Source organism: Haliotis cracherodii, unplaced genomic scaffold, assembly GCF_022045235.1.
Source record: "Haliotis cracherodii isolate W230 unplaced genomic scaffold, xgHalCrac1.p SCAF_13, whole genome shotgun sequence".
Classification (NCBI taxonomy): domain Eukaryota; kingdom Metazoa; phylum Mollusca; class Gastropoda; order Lepetellida; family Haliotidae; genus Haliotis; species Haliotis cracherodii.
In genome coordinates this window covers 12677842-12700960 of record NW_027266268.1, presented here as the reverse complement: position 1 = coordinate 12700960, position 23119 = coordinate 12677842, and the positions used below count along the sequence as shown (strand labels likewise).

Genomic DNA, 23119 nt, shown 5'->3' with positions numbered 1-23119 from the left:
TTTGTTTCACACTGTGAAACAATCAGTCGTTACAGAAGGTATGCATTTAGGGAAATGAGACATACGTATCAGTATATTATGTCATTTAATCAGAAATAAAACAAATTGAATATAAATGTAGCATTAGTGTCAGCTACCTAGCTCATATCCAACAGATTGAAAAACGGAGTATTGACAAATATACGAGACAATATTCAGCCGGATTCAGCGTGTTAAATAAACTATGCAAATATCAGTAAATCAACCATGTAAGCAATCATCTAGTCAATGACTCTGATATGAAAGCAATATAGGTGGGTATTGTCAATAGCACAACGCTTGTAACATTCTGGGGTAGTGGCAATTTGGAATCATGTCGCTAAATCAGTAAAAATAAACGTCCCTGCAAGGCTTGTCGTTGGGTTAAACGTCTGAACATGTGTGCTGCATGTATTGTTTGAGATTTGTGCCAATAGCTGATCAGTAAACGCACCACGTGATCTGGCGTAAAGGGGATCCCCCTTGCGTGTTTTCCGGGCACAAAACACAGGTAATACAGGCAGAAGAAGATCCTGCAGTTAATTACATCAACCGAGTAAGTAATGACACAATAATACCTTCTGTTTGTATTTTGTGTGGTCTCGAGTCAGTATAAGTAACGGCATGGAGGTTTCAGGAACGCCAGGCACGTCTGTTGTCAAACACAGGGGGATATGGAATCTTTCCTCGTCTGTTGAGATCAGATGGACGCAGTGATTCGATAAATTGACGATGATAATGTAAATGTTCGTGTTCAGTGTACAGATTGTTGGTTTTCTGTGTATTTCGGACATGTATTTGATCCTACGTAAGACAGTGATGTGCTGTATCTATAAATAGACTATGAAATGATGGCTTGTACAACTAAAGGGAGATAACTTACTTTGTGTGTGTATGAGTGTGATTGTGTGTGTGTGTGATTGTGTGTGTGTGATTGTGTGTGTGTGTGATTGTGTGTGAGTGTGAGTGAGTGAGTGTGAGTGAGTGAGTGAGTGAGTGAGTGAGTGTGTGTGTGTGTGTGTGTGTGTGTGTGTGTGTGTGTGTGAATAGCGATAGTATGTGATAATTCCTTACAGAGAGCTTTTAATTTTTCACACAATCTTCAAAAGTTTTTCCTGGTGGGATTCGTAGCGGTGGGGTAGCCTTGTGGTTAAAAAACCACGTTGGTACGTGTGAAGCCCATTTTCGTTGTCCCCTCCGTGATATTGCTGAACTATTGCTAAAAGAGGTGCAAAACCATACTTACTCACTCACTCTTGTTGGGATACTGAGCAACATTGCCCCCGTACTCCATGCACGGCCGATAAATCCACTTACAGTGTGATCAGGCTCTGCGACTTGATTCATTGCGTGTCATCGTGACCCGATGATGTTACCTCTGCTTTTAATCACTGGTTTGTCTGATCGGGATTCAGTAGTTCCAGGCTTGCCTCAGGTAAGAAGTCAGACACTAGGAATAAACTAAACACCTGTTGGTTCAAACACATTTCGTTTTGTCAATCTGTGACATACGAGTACGAGTACTCTAACAGAGAAGTGAGTGTGAGTGTGAGTGTGAGTGTGAGTGTGAGTGTGTGAGTGAGTGTGTGTGTGTGTGTGTGTGTGTGTGTGTGTGTGTGTGTGTGTGTGTGTGTGTGTGTGTGCATATATGCGCGAATGTGTGTGTGCGTGTGTGAGTGCGTGCGTATGATTACATGACCAATCCTGATTAATGAGGATTGCTCCCCCATCTTCCTGTATATTCAGGTCTTGTGACGTCATAGTGGATCCCTACATTCATACTGTGATAGTGTGATTTGAAGAAAGCTTTTCTATGTCCCTGCCCTATATGTATGTATTGAACGATGCTGCCCCATTGCTCAGTTTCAGTGGACGAGTAAGATGGGTTCCAACATTCGGCAACAATCCTTAGAAAAAAAACCTAATTGGGATCACTTCCCTCAATGCATGTCCAACCTCCCTGACTGTTTATGATATCCTTGCATATCTGACAATGCCAATTGTTATGGAAACTTTATGTCAGTATTTATTTTGCAAGAAGACCCAGAGAACGGGCAAGTCTACCAAAAAAAAAAATAATATATAATCGTAGTAATTTTAACAGTATGAATAAAGAGCTGAGCTTTCGACGACCTCTAAGAGAGTATGACGTGTTGTGTCTCTTGTTGCTGTATGTGAGCATAAGAGCATACGATACGAAACAATCAAAAGAACTTCTGCTCTGTTGGTATGATAGGAGAGCAATGTATAGTTGCATGTAATGAAAAAAACACATGAAACGTTGGCGATTATTTTTAAAAAGAATATGTAAAGCCAGTGACAACTTGATATGATGTGGCTAAATATGTTGTGCCGCCAGCAGACAACACTCGTCCTTGCCTGGCTTGTCGTTATGAAAACAGTCTGAGTTAGGGTGATGCGTACATTGTATGAGATTTAAGGCAATACCTGGTCAGTAAACGCGCCACGTGATGTGGTAGGGGATTCCCCAGTATGTGAATACCAGGTTCAAAACACAGGTAATACAAGTAGAGGAACTGTGGCAGAATCTGCAGTTAATTATATCAACTGAGTAAGTACCATCATCATAATACATCATTATAACTCTGTATCCATAATAAGTCATCCTGTGTTGGCATCTGTCATCACAGTAGGCGTCCGTTGTCGACAACAGGGCAGATATGGTGGCTGTGCTCAGCTGGTACTTTCATGTATATTGTATAGTTCAGATGGACGAATGATCCCCGTAATCCAAAGATGGTATTCAGTGTTAAACGTACACAGTTATATTTTTACTGTGTATTTAAGATAAGTATTTTGATCCTGCGTAACAATGACGATGTCCACACGGTAGTTATGTGCTGTGTCTATAAATAGACAATAACATTACAAGCTGTCAACCCATCTGGAGGGGTAAAGGTGTGATTTAATCTGCGCGTGAGTATATGTAAGACTATGTACCCCAAGATGTACCCCGCGTGTGAGCTTATGTACCCAAGCCGCTAGACACATTGGCTCACACACGAGGTACATCACACCATATGCCCCGAGGGATCGCTTGATAACAAATTCATCTCACCGATATTAATTCATACAGATCCGGAATATGTGTCCGAAGTTTAACTGAGTAAACGCTTTGATTCAGCCATTTTGACAGCTTGCAAACGACACAAACGAACCAAATTACTTCCCTTTACCCAACGCAGTCGTACAAACATCGGTTCATTTCAGCTCAACGATACTTATGCGAGATAAGCAAGTTTCCTAAGATACGTTACCATTGATTTCTCAGTGGGCTTCACGAGCCGGCAACATGCAAAATAATAAGCCCAACCAATCAGTAGCTAGTATTTTAATCAGTAGCTAATTTTTTACTGTAAGGTGAGATAAAAATAATTTGTATCAAGCTCTTTCCCAGCTCGTGACACCTTCGTTACCTTCCCGGTACCATCAATGTCACCAGTGTGCAACTGTCCCTTACAATCATTTGTAAACTTTTACAAACTTTACCTTTTAACCTCTTATGTAGTGACATTTTTTTTATGTGTGTGGGAATGCCATTCTAGAGAGTCGGAAAACAGTTTTACTTTTGACTTGCTATTTCCCAGATGAATTTACGTTTGTTTGTGTAACAGATGGGTTCGAGACAGCTGTGGTAACCGTATCTCAGTGCTGCTCCCTATAAACGATATTGACTTTTCGCTACACACAGCTACTTGTTGTCCCATAGTGTTTTCCTTATAGATCCCCGACCCAAATCTGCATCGCACTTAATATTCTTCAGTAAAATGCATGCGTCGTGATCTAACGACAAATGCAGCAAGATTCACTTCCTAAGACACTCTGCATTCATCTACGACTATATGTATATTAGATCGTGCCAGAACAATAAAAAATAATTATCGAGCTGAAAACTGGACCGATAATTTTTACCCGGCCAAAAATCCGTACTCTCGTGGTGATTCCAACCCGATAAGTACATAGAAAATTGTTAAATGATTATATAAATTACATTTTATATAAATATAAGTACACCATTTTGAAAACGATTCGTGTACATTATGTAAATGTTCTTAGTGTAGTATTCTCCGAATCAGGAATCTATTTGGAAAACACTATGGGACACTCTGTAGCTCTGTGAAGAGAGCACTGGGAACGTACTATCACTGTGAGGAGCTTATATGTCTGTTTGATTGTCGTTTAATGCTGCACGGCGGTCTGTAAATATTCGAGTCAAGACCAGATACGATGACATGCATCAATCCCGATCGCTATCTCTCACGACAAGCATGGGTCGCTGAAGGCCTTTATCTTCATGTGTTTGCGTGCGCGTGTCTTAACGGCCAGCGTTTTCTTAGATAACATGCTTTTTTAACATGCCTGTTCCGTGTTTCAATTAACTGATTTTAAAAAAATTGTCTTTCATAATGCAGAGCAATCAAAATCTTACCCAGCTCATATTCAAGAAATTGAGAATTTGAGCATCATACGAACAAATCTGCTCTGTGGCTCTAATATGGAGCAATATATGTAAGCATTGGAAATAACTGGAGCTAGTAACATTCTCGTCTGGTGGCATTTCAAAATCATATCCCTAAATCAGTTGTACAGTCAGCCGTCGTTCTGTATCAATAACCATCATTGCTTGTTGTTGGGATGCATTTGTCATGCATTTGTCGTGTGCAATATACATTGTCTGATACTTGTGCCAATAGCTTCTCAGCAAACGCATCACGTGATCAGGTAGGGGATTCCCCCTTGCGTATTTCCCAGGTGAAAAATACAGGTAATACAGATAGGGTTGCTGCTGTGACGAGTCTGCATTTATTTACATCAACCGAGTAAGTAATATCATCCTTATGCGTCATGGTACTCTCTGTATGCAACTTGTGTCTTCTAGGGTCGGCAAAAGTAACCATATATCAGGAACGCCAGGCCGACATGTTGTCAACCACAGGGGAGTAGGGAGTCTGTCCTCGTCTTCATCGATAACATGGACGCAGTGGTTTGATGCTTTGACGATGATAATATAAATGTCCGTGCTCAGTGTAAAAGTACAGTTTTTTTAGTTTTCTGTGTTTTTCGAACATGTATTTGATCCTTCTTAAAATGACGAAAGCTGTAAAGATAGTTCTTTGCTGTGTCTATAAATAGACTAAATAATGGTTTGTTCAACTAAAGGGAGATAACTTACCTTTATATCACTTCTAGGTTCGCGGGTTGTCAATATTGAGTCCTAACATACGAAGGCAGGTACACACTGCCGAACATTTACACGCCTCGGCATACATTATTATTTATATGTATGTCGGTATGTATGGATGTGTATGGATGCGGGGCGGTCAGGTAGCCTAGTGGTTAAAGCGTTCGCTCATCCGTGTTCGATTCCCGGCATAGGTACATTGTGTGAAGCCCATTTCTGGTGTCCCCCGCCGTGATATTGCTGGAATATTGCTAAAATCGGCGTAAAACCATACTCACTCACTCACTATCTTGTTTGGAGGCACGTGCGTGTATGTGTATGTCTGTCTGTCTGTGTTTATTTAAATAGTGATAGCAGCTACTAAACTCTTATCTGAGATAAGTTTTAATTTTCCACACAATCTTCAAAGTTTCGTCCTGTTGGAATGTTGAGAAACACTGTCCCCGTATCCTATTCATGTCGGACGAGTCCACTTACATGGATAGGGTGGTCAGGCTCTGTGACTTGATTCATTGAGTGTCTTCGTGCCCCGATGACGTGGAGCTTTGCACGTCCTTTCAGTCACTGGTTTGTCCGTTCCATTCACTTTAATACATTGCTTTAAGTAGTCAGACAGTAGGATATGACCCAACACCCGTTCATACAAAGACATTTGACATGTCGCCTTATCAATCTGAGACATTTATAATTCCAGTATCTGCATTCAGTGTCGTCTTAGAAATACATGGGGTACGTACCGGTGTAAGTATTGTTCACACTTTCTTGACATGAGACTTCATGCTTGTGTTAAACCTATTCCTATCTCCCTGGATATAATGATGAATAGAATATAAGATATAAGGCGAAAAACTCCAAGGCATAGAGGGGTCGTGTTTAAAGCGTATGAAAATGGTGGTGGGGTAGCCTTGTAGTTAAAGCGTTCACTCCTCACAACGAAAGCACAGGTTCGAATCCCGACCAAGGTACAATGAGTGAAGCCCCTTTTTGGCTTCTCACGCCGTGATATTGCTGGAAAAGTGTTAAAAGCAGCGTAAAACTATACTCACTCACTTACTCAAGGCGCATGACATAATGACCCCTTCAGTGGAGTAGTGAAATTTTAAACTGACATTCTCATCTCCCTTGAAGGTGTACAACGATACCTACCTGTCGGATACTGCCGAGTCGTTCTGTGATATACCCTGGCATTATTGAATACACATAATGTGATAGAATCCCACTATATAGTTCATATAAGAACGAAGACTAACTATGAAACTTATTAAACCCAATCCAAATTTCATGATGTAAAGCCTATTGTATAAAGAAGTGAGTGAGTGAGTGAAATTTGGTTCAACGCAGCTGTCCACAGTCAGTCATATCACGGCCTATCAGCTTACTCTGTGTGAGGAAAGCCCGAAGTGACTCGATCACAGGTTTACTTCCAGTGTAAGGGAGGCAACTCTACACTGCCAATTGCTGTGTTGTGGACAACTGTTGTTCCTGATCAGCATTGACATCAGTATTGACATCAGTATTGACACAAAAGTAATTAATTGTTTCTACTTTTATTTTTCTAAATACTGAATGATACAAACGTAACACATTGTTTATCATGCATTCTGCATAACATCCCAATATCACTGACCTTTATTTTGATGTTATATGGAGGCACTGTGTTAGGACCTTTAAGTAACGGGCTCCATCATTGAGAGAGGGATCGAGGTTGAAAAGAATGAAACAAGAAATCTTCTGATTAAACGTGTCTATTTATTAAAACACATGCATGTATTAGGAATGGAAATATCTGAGATTCGAACATGAGTTCTAGCATCAAATTCATAATGAATATCTATCAGGGGAACGCCATCAAATGCAAGTGTTGGTGCACATGGGAATTCGATGAAAGTACCAGATGAACCTAGCCGCCTCATACCACTAGCACGGGCAGCTGGAGGTCAACAGTCTTACCCTGAAGGAGTGCGTGAGTGAGTATGGTTGTACGCCGCTTTTAGCAATATTCCAGCAATATCATGGCGGGGGACACCAGAAATGGACTTCACACATTGTACCCATGTCGGGAATCGAACCCGGGTCTTCGGCGTGGCGAGCGAATGCTTTAACCACTAGGCTACCCGACCGCCCCTACACTGAAAGAACACCAACATTATCATATATTTCACAAAACAGGAACACTGAGTAAATGATAAACTGTCGATGTGAAATGTATGTCGGTAGGTTATACCCTTTGTGTGGTAATGCAGGACCAACTCGTGAACACTCGGGGGCACGGGTGATCCAGTCGTCTGAATCACCGCGATTTGCTGCGTAGAGTTGCGTCCCTTGGACACGCCAGAAACCTATGACTTTGGGTTCGAATCCTGGTTCGCCCCGATTATGTTTCTAGGTTTGTCAGCACCATACCCGTGCTCGTGGGTTTCACCGATGTGGCAAACGTCTGAGACCTGCATCACTTCGGTCTTTCATCCCACATTAAGCTGACACGCCACGATATCACTGGAATACTGTTAAAAACGACGTTAAACCCAAATCACTCACTCACTCGTGAACACCAGTCACGGTGATCACTTGCAGTGTGTCCGGCCTCCTTGACATTGTTTGATTAAAGCAGCAAGTACCGTGACGAGCCAAAACACGCCCCAGTGGCCTACCCTACACTCCCTGCTGTGTCTTCTGTGTGTGTCAAGCTGGAGCCAAGCTCCGTAATTGTATGACGCATGTCCTTGTCACAAATCTAATCGCGTGTCACGTGTTCGTGTGTAGGTGATTCCCCTTATGAATTGTCCAGGTGAAACATGCATGTACATCCTATGAGCTAACAAATTATGTTTGAGGAACCACTTGTGTGTCTGTTGTCAAACACTGGAGAGGTGTGGAGGCTGTTCACGTCAGTCAATATTGATGGACTATTGATTCGATCAGTGGTCTTCATAATGTAATTGTTTTATTCCATGACCGACGTTATTGGTTTACCTTATTTGTGTTTTAGACGAGAATTTGATCCTATTGAAAAATGTCTTTGTCCTAGAAATTAATACATGCTGTCTACATACAGAAATTGACTTGTGTAAGGGAGATAACTCAGTCATGTAGCTCCCACCTGCACTATTTAAAGGGGAACTGGGATGGCCCTCCGGGTGAAGCTTAACCCCGATACCCATAGTAATGAACATAGAGGCGCAAACTTCACGCAGTTGGGATATCAGATCATGACATGCATCAACAAAGTCACCGACCCTGACAACCCGATCCAGCTAGTCGATTGTTACGGCAAGCATCGTCGCCTTTTAAGCATATAAGGTTGCTGAAGACCTATTCTACCCCGGATCTTCACGGGTCGAAATAAAATCACGAAAAAACGCGATGATTCATTAACAAAGACAGCTGATTGTATGCTTTTACTTATAAAGTGAACACAAGACATTTCGCCTATGAGGATTATTACTAACAGTAACCTCCATTTTCCAAATAATAAACTGAGTTTTGATCACGCTGTTACAATCCGACTGCGGTGACTGCAAGCGACTATATTTAGCAGCGCGTGCCCAACACGAATTGAAAGAAAAGTACGCACATGTAATATTTTAAGCGATTTTGACCAAGATCACTGCTAAATATAACCGCTCGCGGTCACCTGACTGTCGATTACAACACGAATTGTAACATTTTCAAATATGTTTCTCTCGAAGAGTATACTTGTTGATGGCGCCACTGTGTATAAATAGTTTAGGGTCATAGAACAGATCGGCGACGAGCATGCATCAGGTGCCTGAATTTGTGAGTAAATAGTTTACAGTTACTATGCAGGAATGTTCGGCTTATTTTTGAATATTTCCTATCACAGTCATGGCCGTCAGACCGTCGACAACGTTAGTGATGGACACACAGCAGGGGGGAATGCAGGTCGGCGACAACAACAACATCTATTATAGCAACTGCCACATCACCAACATCACCCACAACACCTACAATTGCAAACAGTGTCATCCAACAGAGGAACGTGATGTGACACAAGGTAATGTTCCCCATACAAAACTAAGGATACGCTGTGACATTACAAAATGCTGGTCAAGTTGGTCGAACTCACTCAGTCAATACACATGACGATGTAAATGGGTTTTTACATACTAATATCAGAGAGGAAGTGGGGCTGTTCTCCAACAGAATGAATTCAGTTTAGTTCCACAATTGCTCATGTCTTCAGTGAAATTAAATAAACTTTGATTACTTTTAAAAATGAGACTCTATAAATTACTTGTCATACACAGATTTGCACACTTTCCTTTTATTTTGTATTCTACTTGAGTCAAGCGTATTGCCTATCGTTTAGCAGGATGGGTTTGTTGGTTTAAAGAAGTAGCATCATATGTACATGAATCGGTTTTGCAGATGCATCACGTGACCTGAGATCAACTTCCACTGTGCACACGACTACCAGTGTGAGACTTGTAGACAGGAAGGGGAGAAAACTGAAGCTGGGGAATTTTGTGTTTTTTGAAAATACACAACGTGTGTCTATCTATGCAGGTGAGATAGAATATTTTTTTAAACTCCCTCTATATCTCTAGTGGCGCTTTGTTGACATACATGTAAAGACTCACTACAGACTAGTGACAAATGAGGTGTAGTGAAATTGAGTTTAAATGTCGCATTCAAGATTATTTCACATCTATTGAGACATGCATGAACGCTGTGTGTACTAGTCCGGACTAAGAAATGACGGTTTTACAGATTCAGCCAACTGAGAAATCATGCTGCAGTCTAACATGTATACTCCACTTAGTCACTGACATGTATAATGTCTCCAGTCTGACTAGTTCTTGTTTTTTCGCCTTAATGCCGGGCACCAGGCAGGTTACACTATTTTGATGTGACGAGGCCACGGGACAGTCACCGAACTTCCGCTCTCGGTGCAAATGATCTATCCACTAAACCATGGAGGTGGTCCACTCATAGAAAATGTCAAATTTGCTACCGAATATTGTGTATTACCTACCTTAATTGTGATTTTTTATAAAATCCCAAATAATCTGTGATCGATCTTTAGTGAAATAGCGTGATATGACCCACTAGCATCTGCTTGTAGAACTTTGTTACTGTTTGGATACATGGCCCAGTGTTAACTGATATAGTTGAAGTATCTTTTCCCCAGTGTGGTCGGTGTGGTATGTAATACTGTGGGGGTGTTGAGGTAATATAATGCGGATACAAACGTATTTTTGACAACAATTGCCACATTCGGTATGTACTACCTTGCTACTAATAATCACCTAAATATATATATATAAATATCAGAGATATCTCACTGCTTCGTCCTGAACTAAATGAGCGTGTATTGTTCAGACTGTCAACAGCTTGAGACGGACAAACTTTGAATTGCAAATCGTTCGGAATACGGGAAAACCCTTTTCTCTATGTCCACAACTCATACGAACAAGTTGGGTATAGGGGTTGTTAAAGTAATTAAAGATATTGAAGTCTTATGTTAGTTTCCCCATTTAAGTACAGTGTTCTCAAGATCAAACGTAATGACTGATCATTAAGTCCTTTTATTGCTTAAATACTGCTACAGTGATGTGAAACCTCACTCACTATCATCATACAGGCTTCTTAGTGTCAGAGGCTTGAATACAGTGATAGTAGTAATTTTAAGATAACCCTGTTTGATTCTCCGAGATCAAACTAGATGATTGCCTTTCTCAGTTACCTGATTCTACGAGACTATGTTACTATTACCAAGTATGCCAGTCTAAATGTATACGAGATATTTAGTTCCTAACATTTCACTCTCACAATAGTTGGTCACCCCTCCATGACTGTATGCAGTGTGTAGACATGTGACCTACCTCTAGGTGTGTATTGCAGGAGACGGGATGATCATCATGCGGGATAAGGAGACTCGGAAGATCGTCCTAGAACCAATAAATGTGGAGGAGCCTTTCATTTCATGTACGACGTAAGTGTGACGTTCACATGATGTATGCTGGTCACTACAGTTGTGTAATCTACCTGATTGTATGTTCGATATTACATCAGTTTGTCATGATGTTGAATGTTGTCCATCACAAAATACAATAAAAAATGCAATACAATTTACCAGTTTGCGTACAACGTTGTACATAATCAACGCATGGCCCAATATAAACATTTTGTGTACTATGACGGCTTTCATATATACATTCATGCAAAGGTTAATCAATGGTCAGGTCTCCAAACAGTGATTCTGAGAAATGCCGAGTAACAGACCCAGGGGTCCCAGCGCTAGGTGTGGAGACGTCTACTGGTAGTGTCTTTATATGATACTTTCGCCTGTACCCTCTTACTTCAGGCCGCCCTTGTTAACTGCAAGTTGTAAAGGTCTACTGCCTGTATCGGTTTCATTTATTTCCCCAGACATTTACTAACAAGTATCTTTAAAAGATATTATTATCATATGCATAATATCAGAGTAATGTATTAACTAACGGGAGATTGTATATATTTTGTAAACAGATATGTTTCAGCAAATTTAGGAATACACACGTTTTCCCGAGGTAGTGCATCATAATAACAATCGATCTTTCTCCTGGCTGTGGTCCGTTTGAGTTTAAAGAACAATATCGGTTGAAGCGGCAGTAAAATGTTAAGTGAACGTCAGACAAGTCGTACATGCACTGTTGCCCACATAAGCACTCCATTTTCAGTGTTGTATATATTGGTCTCAATTCACAGGTAGAATGTATATAAAAATACCCTGACAGTATGTAATTAGTGACATGTTGAGCTACAGCTGTAATCTATGCAGTACATGTTCACAGATAATCAGTAGATGGGCATGATTTGGTTATGTTATGGAAACAACTCTTACATGGAGAGCAGAAGACAGGGAGGGGAAACAACCTTGCAACATGTGTGTACATGATCTCACTCTATACTTTATTTCAGATTGGCGTTGAAGTACAGCGAGAGACGGGTGGCACAGAGAGCCAAGGGGAAGGTCGGCCAGGTGTATGATGGTCATTACGTGGACTTTATGTGGTGGTGCTGCTTTGACATGACATTTACAGAGGTAGGAGGGCCAGGAGTCACTCTGATCCCACTCATGGCTGACTTTATACTGACTTATGTTGGAGACGTGGTTGGTGTTGATAAATATGTTGTAACTATACCATCACTACACAACCTGTGTCCCAATGTTCATACTCATACATTGTCAGTGATTTCATTTGTACCACACCTCTACCTGTGTCCCTCTGTTTATACACATATCTATATTGGTTTCATTTGTACCACCCTTCTACCTGTGTCCCTCTGTTTACACAACCATTCTACCTGTGTCCCTATGTTTATACACATATCTATATTGATTTCATTTGTACCACCCCTCTATCTGTGTCCCATCTGTTGATACACATATCTATATTGGTTTCATTTGTACCACCTCTCTATCTGTGTCCCTCTGTTCACATATCTACATTGGTTTCATTTGTACCACCCCTCTACCTGTGTCCCTCTGTTTATACACATATCTATATTGGTTTCATTTGTACAACCATTCTACCTGTGTCCCTATGTTTATACGCATATCCATATTGGTTTCATTTGTACCACCTCTCTATCTGTGTCCCTCTGTTGATACACATATCTATATTGGTTTCATTTGTACCACCTCTCTACCTGTGTCCCTCTGTACACATATCTACATTGGTTTCATTTGTACCACCCCTCTATCCGTGTCCCTCTGTTTATACACATATCTATATTGGTTTCATTTGTACCACCCCTCAACCTGTACATGTGTACCTGTGTCCCTATGTTTAAAGGGGCGGTGGGGTAGCCTAGTGGTTAAAGCGTTGGCTCGTCACGTCGAAGACCCAGGTTCGATTCCCCATATGGGTATAATGTTTGAAGCCCATTTTCCGGTGTCCCCCGCCGTGATATTGTTGGAATATTGCTAAAAGCGGCGTTAATCCACTCTCTCACTCACTCACACCCTATGTTTATACACGCATATTTTTTTGGGTTCACTTGAATCACTACTCTTGGGGGTTAAAACCCAATGACATAAATGATGATTGCTTTATTACCTTTTAAATCCAAAGGACACCTTTACAACGTGATATTTTTGATATTGTAGTTCTGTTGTCTGACACCGATGAAAAAATAGATTCAAAGATTGAGTTCATTTCTTTACATGCAGCCTCTCAAAAAGAGCAATGTGTCCCTTAATTTCCCTTGTAGTAGAATATAATGACTGTTTACATTTCAGTTCAGTTTCAAGAAAAATGTAATCATATTTGAATGATGATTCTTCGTGTATCGTGGAGGCAGCATACGTTCTTTGTTCTGCTACCTTCTCGATATATATTTTAGCTACGATGCTGTCAATACCTGCATTACATTTACGTGGGTTTGCTGTTTCAGTGGATGAAAAAAGCTAGATTACGCCAAGCCCGATTCAGGAATTCTACAGCTACACTACAACGCAGAGGTCCTTTACTTTAATGCGCCAAGTTTCTGCGTTGCTTCGCCAAACGGTGATCACTGAATGCTGACCACAGATGAGTTCCGTATCTGATCACTTAACAACTCTGACGCTGACCACTGACAGGCAACACTTGACCTACTGATGACGACCTCCAGTGATATGGCTCATAAGTAATGAGGCAGTTAATCTGACACACAATGGACATGTATACTGGAGGTTCTACGATAATTGTGTGTATTAACAAGTCTAACCGGGTTTTCTGAATTCTATGATTATATTGTATTTAACTTGTACAGAAGTCATTCATGTCGAGTAGACGTTGTGACTCCGTCAGTCCGCACACCTATCAATTTAGAAAGATAAAGTTTGATGACTTTTCTATTCATCATTGTCAATTCATTATGTCCCATTATTCAATATCAATGTATTTTCAGTTTTTTTATCGTGTACATAGATCTGTGTCCGAACTTGCTTCATGCAGATCGCTTCCGTTGTCTTGTGGAAAGAGAGCGTCTGCCTGGAGAGTTGAAGGCCGGTGGTTCGATCCCAGGTCGCGTGATACCAAAAAAACGTTGACAGATCAAACTTGTTATTACCCTGCCTTGTGCTAGGCATAAGGGGATAAGAACTGGTCAGCTCGCAGTCAGTATGCTCTGTTTTATTGGCATAATTAGGTGGCACAGTATCTCAGTGGGCTAGCACTATATATAAAACCGGCATCAGTCTTGACTTGTACAAGCATACACTAGACATGTCGCTGTATAGGTGCAATACTCTTGAAGGCGACGATTAGCCCAATTTCACCTCACCTAAACTCTTGTTTCGTGCTCAAGACCAAACGTTATTGTTATACTGAGAGGCAGAAACATGCTCTGTGGCATCCCTTAACTGAATCCTGGATGACTATTTCATTTTTCATGACGGCAGCGAAATATTTATGAGGAAATGTGATTAATTGGTGCAAAATTTTAGAAATCTTTGTGCAAAACATGGAAAGGATGTATCATACACTCTACGACAAAGCTGTCACTGGATTGTCTTGTCCATAGATCACATTGTTTACAGACCACTGTCGCATGGCAGGAGTACTGCTGTGTGTCCTCAGGAGCACATATTTGTTGTTTTTTTAATGCACATTATGTGAGTGGCGCATCCGCAACTGGTACAGCAGTAGGGGACGAAACATTTGAAATTTAGGAGAAATCGTGAGTCTTTTGTTGGACACAGAACATATTTATGTCCGGCTAATGTTTTCTCTTTTTGTAATACACGTGGACAGTATTTCTATGAAATGACAATGGGATTTTGTTTGTTTAAAGAGCAATAAACGTTGCGTCCACACTGTAAATCCGGGCGCACCGGTCTCCTACATTTATAGATCCATCAAACAAAACCAATATTGAAGGCAATTCTTATAAATAAGTCAACAATGATAACTGTCCGTGTGCGAAATACGCATCAGTCGGAAAGCGCACGTTAAATCTCCAAAGTAAGTAAGTAAGTAAGATAACTGTTCAGACAGCTATTTTAATCACGTAGAATAACACAAAAACTGTAGCTGACAGTGATATGAAATCATGAGATATCGCCCAGCGCATAAAGTCGCTCCGGAAATGGTTCTGATGAAATTATTTTTTTAAATTTTTGATCCAGTATATTTCTATGGTTACTGTGTTGTTTATCCTGACCTCTGAGGTATTTGTTTCGTATTTTAATGTAAGATATCTGCTGTGATGAGGTAGACTGCTTATTCAAAAATTTGCCGCATCTGATTTTCATGACTGCTGTGTTGTAATTATTATTTCAGTTTGAAAACAAATAAACATTATATCTTTTCTTTGATTTATGTTTTTAACATGGGTGATTCATCTGTTCGTCACAGGAAAATTTTGTTCCCTTATTATTCTCAAACGATTTTATCAAGATGTGCCAACATGTTGACAGCAAAACTTATTTTCGTAAAATGTCTATTGTTTTGAAGGTAACCTATCCCAGCTAATCAAATATGTTGTTTGACTAAAGTTTGAAATCACTTACAATCACAAGTAGAGCAGCATTTGTTCACAGCGATTTAATACTAACATGCCAATATGTCATTGTAAAAATAGATCCAAAGTATGTATAAGCAATCTAATAAATGTCAAGAAAGTTCTATCTGCGTTCTTTACAAACAAAAGGATATGTGTGTCTGTGTGTGTGTGTGCGTGTGCGTGCGTGCGTGCATGCGTGCATGTGCGTGCGTGTGCGGGTTCGGATGGGGGTACGGGTTTGGGGGCATCGGTGTGCTTTATTCCAAAACACGTATGTGGATTCAATAAACCTCAATTCACACACATACACACATACGAAACAGACACAAACCGCTGCACAGTAAAGTAAGGACACTAACACAGAAATGTGTAACTACTAGTATTTAGTTTTATATGGCTTGGATCAAAGCTGGAATTACGTCAAACTTATGGCACTATCAAATGCTTTTTGAACAACATCATGAAGCTTCAGTCCCCGTCTTCACTCTGACAATATCTAGCAAAGCTAAAGCAATCTCATTATCTAAAGAAAATGTTAGTATTAGTTTTGAAATCATTGCATTCTGTGTACTTGCATTAGCGTTGAACTCATGGCTCACTGCAAAGTATTATTGTTGAAATCATGACTTTTGTTGAGATTATAAGTGTTGAAATCATCGCATTTATCGTATTTGTGCAAGAGTATTAGTGTTGAAATAATAGCACTCAGCAATAGATTATTAGCGTTTTGTGCAAGAGTATTAGTGTTGAAATCATAGCATTTAGCAATAGACTATTAGTGTTGAAATGGTGGATTTTAAGGGTGAATTCGTATTGAAATTATCTCTTAACATATTCGTGTAGAAGTCACGGAATTGAGTACAGAAATAGTTTGACTGACATCAGGACGAAATCACGGCTAAAACAACAAATGGACTTCTGAAAGTGCACCTCGCCCCTTTTCTCGCCTGGATTCACCCGTCCTTTGTTTGATCGGAAAGGTTTTGTGCATAGATGGATGACAACGTCCACGATGAGTTCGAAAATCTCGGCCAGGGTGAGGAGGGAGAGGCCCAGCCACAGTCCAGCCTGTCCGCCGATATCCGACACTCCTCCACTAGAACACAGACACACTTTGTCAGATGGGTGCATCTCTTCAAAATACGTTTGGAAAATTACATTTCGGATTAATTTTTGACACTCATTGGTCTCGCACGTTTCAGGATTTCTATACGCGTAATCATAATTTATGGTTTAACACAAGCAACATGTATCATATTTCTTATGTTCAGTAGTCATAAAGACACATGTGCGTATTCCTAGAGAAAATATATCCCACTACTCCATTCTCGCCAAAACAGCCGAGGAAAATGTTACAATGTTTGTTTGTTGTTTAACGCCTCACTCAGCAATATTCCAGATGCGTGATGGCGGTCTGTAAATAATCGTGTCTGGACCAGACAATCCAGTGATTGACGCTCATGATATCAGTCACTGTTTGGTCCAAACTCGATTATTTACAGACCGCCGTCATATGGATGGAATATTGCTGAGCGCGGCGTTTAAACGACAAACAAACAGTGTTTGACATCATGAGCATCAATCTACGCAACTGGGATACGATGACAAGTCAACGAGCCTGACCAAAAGATCTCGTTGGTCGCCTTTTAGGACAAGCACAATCGCCTCTCACATGAAGCATCGGTTGCTAGGGATCAATTCTAACTCAGATCATCACGGGTATGTTACTATGTGGTAGCAGTGTGTGACCTGGTGTATATTGTGTGACATCGTATCCTGAGGTCATGAACCGTTGATCACACTTTCACCTACACATTTGGTATGTTACTATGTGGTAGCAGTGTGGGACCTGGTGCATATTGTGTGACATCATATCCTGAGGTCATGAACCGTTGATCACACTTTCACCTACACATTTGGTATGTTACTATGTGGTAGCAGTGTGGGACCTGGTGTATATTGTGTGACATCGTATCCTGAGGTCATGAACCGTTGATCACACTATCACCTGCACCGACTGTCCAAGATGTATTTTTTACACTTGTGGTCGTGATGTAGCCTGCATATTAGGCTGAAAATTTTACTTACTCCAAATCTACATAATCTATCATATGACATGTTCTGTGCGGCCGATATCCTTTGTACATTTCAGCATATAAGCGTTGTATTACTTACTGGTGTAAGATTATATAGTCCTTACTCAAGAAAGAGCTATAATCTCTTGCTTAAAGAAGTTGTAAATGGCAAGATTAATTGGGTATCCAAGGTTAAAAATAATTTGGTTTCGGCTATGTTTGGGAAAACTGATCAATTTCTTATCCAAAACTATTTATATTTGAATTTGTATCACGATTAACATATATACATGAACAAGAATGGCATTCAGAGATAGCTAGTAGTCCGAAAATGTACACCTATTCTTTATTTAAATTAGTTTTTTGTTTAAACGTATCTTCTAAATATCAATATTGGTAAATGTCGTACTGCGCTTTCCTGCTATCGTTGTAGTTCGAACACACTCCATATTGAAGTGGGTAGATATTATATAATGTCCCAAGAGACCTCTGTAACATTGGTCTTATCGAAACCGAATACCATTTTCTGTTAATTTGTAAAACATTTAATAATCTTAGAAACAGATAAATTCCAGGAAAATATCATGTCCATCCTACATAGCATAAATTTAACCTATTGTTGTCATCATGTCATATACATTCACTATATTTTTTTTTTGCCATAAATATTAGAAGCTTGTTAATGTCCATTGTGGACCTAACTATCTAAATCTACAATGGGCCGATGGCCTACAGTGCGAAATGAATAAAGAAATACATCAACATCAACATATGTTCTTACTCACTTACTCACTCACTAACTCACTCTACTCACGTCATATGCCGGCGTTGTCTGTATCTTCTGATAGTTTTTTAGTTGCTTGTAGAACACGTTTAATCTCATCATGTTTCTCCTACATAAACAGACGCATGTTATAATAGTGAGTATGTACATGTATTTATTTAAAGGAGACCATCGAGAGATGCGCAAAGGCTGGAAGACCCAAAGTAACACGTGGCCTATATACGTCACAATAAAGTTCTATTTCAGCACATGACAACAATGTAAGAACTACCAGTTACATACGTGTAGAAGAGCCAGTGACGCTAAGAATAGAACGATAATTTAAGTCTCGATGACTATCGTTACGGTCCACTGAAATGAGTGACTCACTTTTGTCATGAATAAAAATAACTCAGATGAAAACTCAACTTGCCTTTGCATGGGGCGGGATACGTACGCCTTGTCGCAAACACATAACATATTCACTATTTGAAAATGATTCATAAACACGTGCTCATGATATATTAGAATCTTACAATCGACACTGCTTTTGGCATTGATGTCCATTGAATAGGGAAAGGTTTTTGTCTCTGTTGTTTACAGCATACGAGAGTTGAATGACTCGTAGAGATCTAGAGTGTTGTTACATCCCTGCCTCAATTTGCTTTTCCTGTATTCATTTGTTTCCAATCAGATGCTTCACGTGCTTCAACTTACTTTTCCTTGTTTACATTTTTGAAACATTTTAATATATAAAATGTCGTCTATGTAGAATTTTGTCTTTTGGGTATTGAGTACTGTCTGTTGACGCCTGTGTAGAATCAAACAATAAATATTCAAAAGTTTTGGCCACTTGCCTACCAGCCTACCATTGTCATTCTCTTGGGGTGTTACAAAAACCTTACCGTATATATATTCACAAGCAAAAGAAACGCAAGTGGTTTTAAGCAAATAGGTAACAAACACGGGACAATAAATTTTGGAAGCCCCGAGTAAAAACGCAACATAAAAAACGAATCCCCAAAACGCACCATTTCAATGAATATGTGGGTATCATGCACCCATTTCTCGCGAAATCGAAAATGCACGAACTGTCACGAACTGTTGTGGGTATAAAACTTGGACGATTCTTGGAGCTGCCACTCCTTGGTCAACAATGCCACGCCTAACTCAAATTCAGAGAAACCAGGCTATCGGAAGTTTGTAGGCTGGAGAGTCTGTCCTAGATGTTGGCCGTCATTTCAACGTTAACATAACCACAATTTACCATCTCCTGCATCGATACAATGCTACACAGACCACAGATGACCTTAATCGGAGCGGTCGTCCTAGGGTCACCACACCTCGACAAGATCGGCAGATTACCCGTCAACACCAGCGACATCCGTTCCTAACTGCAAGTGAAAGTGCACGACAGACCATAGGAAAACATAATCGACACATTAGCCGGGACACTGCGATCCGACGTCTCCGTTCCAACAACCTCAAATGTCGCCGACCAGCACGTCGTCCTGTTCTCCAGCTACGGCATCGACATGCACGACTTCAGTGGGCACAGGGTCATCACAATTGGCGTCATCGTGAGTGGAGCGTGTCATCTTCTCTGATGAAAGTTGCTTTTGTGTCTGCCATGCAGACGGAAGAGTCCAAATTTGGCGGCGTTGAGGAGATCGTTTCGCTGACAGAAACGTTGTGGAAAGGGATCCATGGGGTGGACCTAGCGTCATGATATGGGCAGGGATTGGACGTAATGCGAGCCTTGGACCAATGTGCTTTCTGAATGTTGGTCAAGGTCGGGGACACGGGGTCATTGTTCAGCGGTATATCGACCAATTGATCAGACCCCACGATGTTCCATTTTTTGCACAACATCAACAACACATTTTCTAGCAGGACGACGCTCGTCCCCATGTTGCCAGAGCTACCATGGCCTTTCTGCAACAACACAACACCCGTGTTCTACCGTGGCCAGCCCTCAGCCCTGATCTGAACCCCATCGAACACTTGTGGGATGAGGTTCAAAGAAGTCTGCACAATGTGCGCCCAGTCCCTACAACTGCCGATTAACTACGCACAGCTGCTCTGGATGTGTGCAGGAGGATCCCTAGGGCCTTCACAAATCGTCTGATCCACTCTATGTACAGGAGATGCATGGCAGTGACCAATGCTAATGGTGGTCACACCAGGTATTGACTGACATTTTGGGTATTGACCCGAAACAGTGTAAGCCCTTAACATTTGAAAAAAAATACACAATTATGTCACCTGCCTTTTTAATCCATTAAAACTGTCTTCAGTCAAATTTTTGTCAATCTTCCCCTACTAGTATTTCTTGTCTTTCCTGTTGAAAATAAATAACATGTATACAGCATACTCGACTTGTGTTTCTTTTGCGTGTGCCTATATTATTTTCCCTTTTATTAAGGTACTCGTTTCTGATTTGTTACTGAATGGGCCATGGTTTTGGCCCGCACCCCGCGGACAGATAAAGCACAAATTTCATATAAACTGCTGGGAAACTCCGAACAAAATATTTCAACTGTTTATTTCTATCTATGCTGAAATTATTGCGTCTACCTTTTGTTCTTACGGATGGCAGATGATACAAAAATGTTGGCTTTTCGTCACTATTCCTGTACTTAACTCTCACCTGACCCTTGACTCTTAACCCTAACCCTGACCCTAACCCTAACCCTGATCCTAACCCTGGCTAACCTTGATTTAAATCCTGACAATGAGATTTGGTTTAACATATATAACGCACCTGAAAAAGTTATCTTTTTCATCTGCAGAAGCATTCTTGTTGATAGGCGGTGCACGCTGCCTTTTCGTGAAGCCTTTGATGAAGGTATCTACAAGGCTGGAAAGATGACTACTAGCTGGCCACATGGCTGTGGAGATCTCCAACTGATGAGACTCATCTCTGAATCAAACAATAGTCGTATAATATTCTGCAACATGCTTTCGACATTTTAAGATCATGCGTTGTCTCGAAACACAGTTAAGTTGTTGAGAACTTATTCCTTATTCCCCTATGAGCACATCACATAGTAAAGTTGTTGAATATGTTCAACATTATGTGATATCACACATCACATAGTAAAGTGTTTGAATATATGCAACATAATGTGATATCACACATCACATAGTAAGGTTGTTGAATATAATTAACATAGTGTCATATCACTCACATAGTCAAGTTGTTGAATTTATTCAACATAATGTGATCTCACAAAGCACATGGTAAAAATGTTGAATATGTCCACACAGCACACACTAAGGTTGCCGAATATATTCAACATTAAGTGATATAACACAGAACATAGTAAGGTTTTGTTTGTTAGGTCGTGTTTAACGCCGCACTACCAGCTAATAAATTATGACGGCGATCTGTAAATGATCGAGTCTGGAACAGACAATCCAGTGATTCACATCATGAGCATCGATCTCCGCCATTGGGATATAATGACATGCATCAACCAAGACAGCGAGCCTGACCACCCGATCCTGTAAGTCGCCTCTTACGACAAGCAGAGTCGCCTTTTACGGCAAGCATGGGTTGCTGAAGACCCCGATTTTCACGTGTCCATAGTAAGGATGTTGAATATTTTTAACATAATGTGAGAAAACAAGGCACATAGGCACATAGTAAGGAAGGACTGGACAGTTCACAGAAGACACCTGAAACCCCAGTAGAGACCAACAGAAAGTACACGTAAGACAGCAGCCAAAATACACGACCCAGAAGAAAGCGAGCAGAACACATGAAACAAAGACAACATACAGTAAACAGAAGATAACAAACAGTGCACAGTACACGGAAAATAACAGAGAGAACACGAAAGGTAGCAGGTAGTACCCTAGTAAAAGACGACAGAAGACAACAGAGAATACACAAAAGCCGGTAGACTATACACAGCAGAAAACAACAGACAGTACTCAATACTCAGGCAACAACAGGAGTGCACAAACAATATTCCATAGGTCACATGAGACATGAAACAATACACTGCAAACAGCAGAGAGTACTCAATACCCAGAAGACAAGATTCTACACAGACGACAACATACAGTACTCAATACCCAGAAGACAAGATTCTACACAGACGACAACAGACAGTATTCAATACCCAGAAGATAAGATTCTACACAGACGACAACAGACAGTATTCAATACCCAGATGATAAGATTCTACACAGACGACAATATACAGTACTCAAAACCAGGAAGACAATATTCTACCAAGACGACAACAGACAGTACTCAATACCCAGAAGACAAGATTCTACACAGACGACAACATACAGTACTCAATACCCAGAAGACACGATTCTACCAAGACGTCAACAGACAGTACTCAATACCAGGAAGACAAGATTCTACCAAGACGACAACAGACAGTACTCAATACCCAGAAGACAAGATTCTACACAGACGACAACATACAGTACTCAATTGCAATACCCAGAAGACAAGATTCTACACAGGCGACAGCAGACAGTACTCAAAACCCAGAAGACAAGATTCTACACAGACGTCAACAGACAGTACTCAATACCCAG

The 23119-nt window shown here is 40.6% G+C and overlaps 2 protein-coding genes across 7 annotated transcripts in view; both read left to right on the top strand.

The window, feature by feature from the left end:
- Positions 1-491: 491 nt before the first annotated feature.
- LOC139459632 (uncharacterized) lies at positions 492-15794 on the top strand. Of its 6 annotated transcripts, XM_071241220.1 has the most exons (7): positions 4788-4859; positions 5916-5962; positions 9066-9236; positions 9611-9748; positions 11087-11177; positions 12146-12269; positions 13625-15794. In XM_071241220.1, exons 3-7 carry the CDS (start codon positions 9068-9070, stop codon positions 13703-13705), a joined length of 603 nt encoding a protein of 200 aa, XP_071097321.1. In that variant the 5' UTR covers positions 4788-4859; positions 5916-5962; positions 9066-9067; the 3' UTR covers positions 13706-15794. The 6 variants fall into 6 exon arrangements, with proteins under 6 accessions (XP_071097320.1, XP_071097323.1, XP_071097319.1 ...); XM_071241219.1 differs by lacking the exons at positions 4788-4859; positions 5916-5962 and adding an exon at positions 492-574; XM_071241222.1 differs by lacking the exons at positions 4788-4859; positions 5916-5962 and adding an exon at positions 506-574 and having other exon boundaries at positions 9079-9236.
- LOC139459476 (uncharacterized) overlaps positions 2520-23119 on the top strand; it is a 59914-nt gene continuing 39314 nt past the window's right edge. The window contains exon 1 of the mRNA XM_071240916.1: positions 2520-2590. The gene's annotated coding sequence lies outside the window, so the exon portion shown is untranslated. The remainder of the gene's footprint in view (positions 2591-23119) is intronic.

What these genes read in the sequence shown, in the direction of transcription:
- LOC139459632 (XM_071241217.1), top strand. Translation starts at nt 7,103, where the DNA reads ATGAAAGTACCAGATGAACCTAGCCGCCTCATACCACTAGCACGGGCA. An exon ending in ACTAGCACGGGCAGCTGGAG is followed by an intron (nt 7,158 to 9,065) that starts GTCAACAGTCTT and finishes TTCCTATCACAG; the next exon opens with TCATGGCCGTCAGACCGTCG. An exon ending in ACGTGTGTCTATCTATGCAG is followed by an intron (nt 9,749 to 11,086) that starts GTGAGATAGAAT and finishes TGTGTATTGCAG; the next exon opens with GAGACGGGATGATCATCATG.